General features: G+C 65.8%; 1 protein-coding gene across 1 annotated transcript; it reads right to left on the bottom strand.

The window, feature by feature from the left end:
- Positions 1–825: 825 nt before the first annotated feature.
- On the bottom strand, positions 826–3,511 carry CEBPA (CCAAT enhancer binding protein alpha). Its single transcript, XM_030874446.3, has one exon. The coding sequence runs from the start codon at positions 3,290–3,292 to the stop codon at positions 2,216–2,218; it is 1,077 nt and encodes a 358-aa protein (XP_030730306.1). The 5' UTR covers positions 3,293–3,511; the 3' UTR covers positions 826–2,215.
- Between the last annotated feature and the right edge of the window lie 1,536 nt (positions 3,512–5,047).

Genomic DNA, 5,047 nt, shown 5'->3' with positions numbered 1-5,047 from the left:
TTCCGGGTGCCTGTCCTCACGGGGCAGTCATTGGAGTGGGGGGCTTGGTCCAGGGTGGGCACAGTGGGGAGGCACTTGCTGGGGCTGGCTCCTTGCCGGGCAGTAGGTGAGGAAGGGCCGGACATCCGGCGCAGGGCTGCGGTGGGTCCCCCTTCTTGGGTGGGCTGGGGCAGGGCAGGTGAGGAAGGCCGGGTGGAGGGCTCCCTTCAGGGCCCCGCTGGGACAGGCTGCAGCCACGTGGGCCGGAGCTAGTGGGGAGGGGTGGACGGTCCTACCGCGTGTGGCCTCTACCTGCCCGCCCACGGCCCCGCCGGAGGGCTGGGGCAAAGGAAGGTGTGAGCGGCGCTGCTCCTGAGCTGGAGCTGTCAGTGATCTGGAAGTAAGTGTGGTCAAAGGGCCCCTGGAGCCTGGAACCCTGAGGCAGGCCTGCCCGAGTCCCAGAGAGGCCGTGGCAGCTTCAGGCAGAGGGCCCCCCCTTCGAGTCCCTCTCCTCCTCCCAGGGGCCGATGAGAGGCCACACCAAGGCCCCGTGACACCCCACACGCCCCTCCCCCTGCCACACACCCAGAGACTCTTCAGGCCTCGGCCTTCTCTGCTCGGAGCCTCGTCCTCCTTTGGGCATTTATTTGCCTTGCTTGGGAGAAGTCACCCCTTTAACGTAGAGAGGGGCTCAGGATGGGTGGAGAGCTAATGAGAGTCAGGCTCGCAGCCAGAGAACATGCTGTGATCATTTACAAATGTGACCTGGCCCACAGAAAACCCTGGAAGTAGCTTTTCTGGTTTTAAAAAGACACCAAAACTGACTTTGATATGTTTATATTATAGATATAATACATAAAACATCTAGCATGAAACTCTATGTTCTCCCCAAAGAAGAGAACCAAGCCAGCCTTCCCTGCTCCCAGGCCCAGCGATCTGATCTGTGAGTGCTGGCTGAGGACGCCTCCCTTCCAGACCGGGAGCCAGGGCCTCTGCGGGGGACAAAGCTGTGGGCAGCCCGGGCTGGAGGGGACCGAGGCCCACAGCCACCCCCAAGGAAAGCTGAGGGGAAAGCGGAGGCCCACCTCACCTCTTCGGTTCCCCTGGGAGCAAAAGCAATCCCAAAACCAAAAGGCAAGAGAGCCGCAGACCCTCCCTGCAGCGGCTGACGGAGAGTCTCATTTTGGCAAGTATCTGAGCAAAACCAAAACAAAACAAAAACCAAATAAAATGGTGGTTTAGCATAGACGTGCACATGCACATTGCACAAGGCACCGCTGGGACACAGAGAGGCCAGATACAAGTGTTGATATCGGCTGATAAAGCAAAATATTTGGAAAGCTTCTCATAACTTCGGTCCCTCTGGGATGGACTGATTGTGCTTCATGTTTGTATGGCAACGCTGGCGACATACAGTACAGACAAGGCTGATGGTCCCAGTGTCCCTTCACCACCCCCCTGCTAACCCCTAGACCAGATCTCTAGGTCCCCCTCTCCCACCAGGCCACCACTCCCATGAACACACGTCCTCATACCTAACCCACGACCTCATACCTAACCCACGACCTGGCTTTCTGATCTGACTGGGGGCGGGAGGCTCCCACTGGTCACCCGGTGACGCCCATCTCGGTGAGTTCTGCCCAGAAGAGCCCAGCCTGTTGCAGGCTGGGAGTTTAGAGGCAAGGAACTAGGGACCCTCCACCTTCATGTAGAACTAGGGGAACAACCTTAGGTTCAAAGCCCCAAGTCCCTGTGTTTCCTCCCCTCCAAGGATAGGCGCTCAGGAGCGGCTGGGGCCGGCTTATCGGGATCTCTGCTCCCTGAACCTTCCTCCTGCCGGGGGTTGGGGGGGGCCTGCACCCCTTCTTCTCTCGCGAGGTCAGGAACCCTCCAAATAAAATGACAAGGCACGTATTTGCTCCCCCTACTCGGTAGGAATCGGAGCCGTGAGTTTGCGTTTCCAAGGCACAGGGTTATTCCTTTAATACTAGAGTTGCCGGGCTCCCGGCTCTGCCCCACGGAGCTTCTCCTCTCTGTCTGACCCCTCATCTTAGACGCACCGTGTCGGGCGCAGAGGAAGGCCAGGGGTACGCGCGGCAGGCCAGGCTCTCAGGCTGCACCGGAATCTCCTAGTCCTGGCTTGCGCGGCTCGGGCAGTCTTGAGATCCGGCGACCCGAAACCACTCCCTGGGTCCCAGCCAGCGGCCGGCCCAGGGCGGTCCCGCCGCCGCGCGCCTCACGCGCAGTTGCCCATGGCCTTGACCAGGGAGCTCTCAGGCAGCTGGCGGAAGATGCCCCGCAGCGTGTCCAGTTCGCGGCTCAGTTGTTCCACCCGCTTGCGCAGGCGGTCATTGTCACTGGTCAGCTCCAGCACCTTCTGCTGCGTCTCCACGTTGCGCTGCTTGGCCTTGTCCCGGCTCTTGCGCACCGCGATGTTGTTGCGCTCGCGCCGCACCCGGTACTCGTTGCTGTTCTTGTCCACGGACTTCTTGCCTTTGCCCGCGCCGCCGCCGCCGCCGCCGCCGCCGCCCGCGCGGATGTCTGGGTGCCCGACGGCCAGCCCCTTGAGCGCGCCGCCGGGGCCTGGCAGGCCAGCGGCGCCGAGCGCGGGCGCTGGGTGCGGGCTGGGCACGGGCGTGGGCGGCGGCGTGGGGTGGCCGGGCTGCAGGTGCATGGTGGTCTGGCCGCAGTGCGCGATCTGGAACTGCAGGTGCGGGGCGGCCAGGTGAGCGGGCGGCGGGTGTGAGTGCTGTGGTGGCGGCGGCGGCGGAGGCTGGTAGGGAAAGAGGCCGGCCAGCGCCAGCTGCTTCGCCTCGTCCTCCTCGCGCGGCTCCTGCTTGATCACCAGCGGCCGTAGAGCCGGCGCCCCGACGCGCTCGTACAGGGGTTCCAGCCTGCCGTCCAGGTAGCCGGCCGCCGAGCAGCCGTAGCCGGGCGGGGGGCCGTGCGCCCCTCCGGGCATGACGGCGCCGCCGGGGCCCACGGGGGCGCCCGGGTAGTCAAAGTCGCCGCCGCCTCCTGCGGGGGCCGCGGCCGCCTTGGCCTTCTCCTGCTGCCGGCTGTGCTGGAACAGGTCGGCCAGGAACTCGTCGTTGAAGGCGGCCGGGTCGATGTAGGCGCTGATGTCGATGGACGTCTCGTGTTCGCAGATGCCGCCCAGCGGCTCCGGGGCGGCAGGTGGGGCTGGGGGCTGCGCGGGACCCGCGCCCCGGAGAAAGCCGAAAGCGGCGCTGCTGGGCGCGTGCGGGGGGCTCTGGAGGTGGCTGCTCATCGGGGGCCGCGGCTCCGCCTCGTAGAAGTCGGCCGACTCCATGGGGGAGCTAAAGTCCTCCCGGCATGGCGAGCCTCGGCGGCCTCCAGCCTGCGCGGGGCGCCGCTGCTGCCGCCGCCCACCCGGAGGCCCTACTCGCTCGCGCCCGCTCAGCTCCCGGTCGCGAATGGCCAGGTCCGCGCGGGCCCAGCATTTATACCGGGTTGGTGGTCGCCCTCTAGTGTCCAAACCCGCCGTGGACCTTCGGCGACGACGGAGCAGCACCTCCTGGGTCTTAGCGCCTGCGGTCTTCAGAGGGCGGCGAGTGAGGCTAGAGCGCAGCGCTGGCGGGGAGGGGCCGCGGTGCAACGCCCACTACCTCCTGCGCCGCCAGCCGAACCACGACCGGCGCGCGGTGCCCCACCCTCGGCAGAGTTGTCGTCCCCGCGCACACGTGGTCGGTGGCAGGGCCCCCTCCTCTAGCCTCCGCAGGGCACCCAACTCCAGCAAACGGTCGGGGAGTCCGGGAGCACCCAGGCGCCGCGCAGGGGGGTGGGATTGGTTGGGGGGGGTGGGGTGGGCAAGTCTTCGTCTCTGAGCTTCTCTGGCGCAGACTCGCTTTAAAAGCTAGAACTAGTCCTGTCCGGGTCCGGGCTCTCCGGAAGGCGGCGGCGTAGAGAAGGGGTGGGGGGCAGCTTGGGACGTGCGGCCCAGCGCACACTGCCTCGTGGAGAGGCCGAGGGCAGAGGCCCGGAGCGCGGGGATTTTGCGACTCTCTCTGATCTCCAGGGTCCTCACCGACTCCGCGCAAAAGTACCTCTCCCCCGCTCCGCCCCTCCCAGTACTCCGGGGTCCCACGGCCCCGCAGTGCAGGGCGCTAGGACCCCGCGGGGAGCGGAGGGAAGGAGAGGCGGCCGCGGCCGGGCTGAGGACCCGGCTGGTCCACCCGCCTGGGCTGGAAAACCTTTTCTTTTTGATTACTTCTCCTAGCTGGAGCTCTAGGTGTTGCTACGTGCACGGAGTTGGCGCTGCTACCCGGCGCGGGGCCGCCAACTTTTTCCTGCGGGACGGGCCGAACTGGATTCCCCGGCTGGGGTGCCGGGGCGAGGGGGGACGTACAGAGGGAGGAGGCGAATTTGACTCCCAGACGGGGATCCCGAAGCGGGGCCGGCGGTCAACGGCGCTGGAATCCACAGCCTTCTCCCCTACGCCCCATTCAGGTGCTCTCCAAGGCGGGAGCAGGGGTGTGGAGGGAGCCGGGGCCTGCTAGTCTCTGCGGCCCAGGGTCCGAGCACCTAATGAGAGAACCCTGCAGGGTGGTTCGCGGGGCGCTGGGTCCCCGGAATCCTGGGGAACAAGGCGGTCCGGCCCCGGTGACCCCTGGGCGCCACGCCGCCTCCGCACTCGCTGCTGCCGGAGGAAGGGGTTCAAGGCAGCGCTTTCCCCAGCCACGTGGCGCCTCGCGCGTTCTGCTTCGGGATCGCGGGGACAGCCGTCTCCCAAGGGGCCTCGTGGGCCCGCAAGTCGCTCACGCCTGTACCCCCCCCATTGCCCCTTACGGACTAAGTGCCCTGAAGCCCAATGCCACCTGGTTGCTGTTTGAAAGTTTGCCTGCTTGAGAATCGCCGGGCTGCGCTGGTCAAGACCCCTCCCGGACAGCGGCCTTCAAAAGGCTGGCAAGACGCCACAACCGGCCCAGGAGCCCTCAAGGAGGCGCAGCGTAAAAGCAAGGCCCGGGGAGGCTGAGCTTCCACTGTGGTCACATTAAAGAAGCAACGTCGTCTGGGGGAACGCCTACTGTGCTTTAATCAAGTTCCT

This window comes from Globicephala melas, chromosome 19 (assembly GCF_963455315.2).
Source record: "Globicephala melas chromosome 19, mGloMel1.2, whole genome shotgun sequence".
Taxonomy (NCBI): domain Eukaryota; kingdom Metazoa; phylum Chordata; class Mammalia; order Artiodactyla; family Delphinidae; genus Globicephala; species Globicephala melas.
This window is presented reverse-complemented; position numbering and strand designations above follow the sequence as displayed.

Bases quoted from the DNA above. Each gene is read 5' to 3' on its own strand.
- CEBPA (XM_030874446.3), bottom strand. From the start codon at position 3,292: ATGGAGTCGGCCGACTTCTACGAGGCGGAGCCGCGGCCCCCGATGAGC.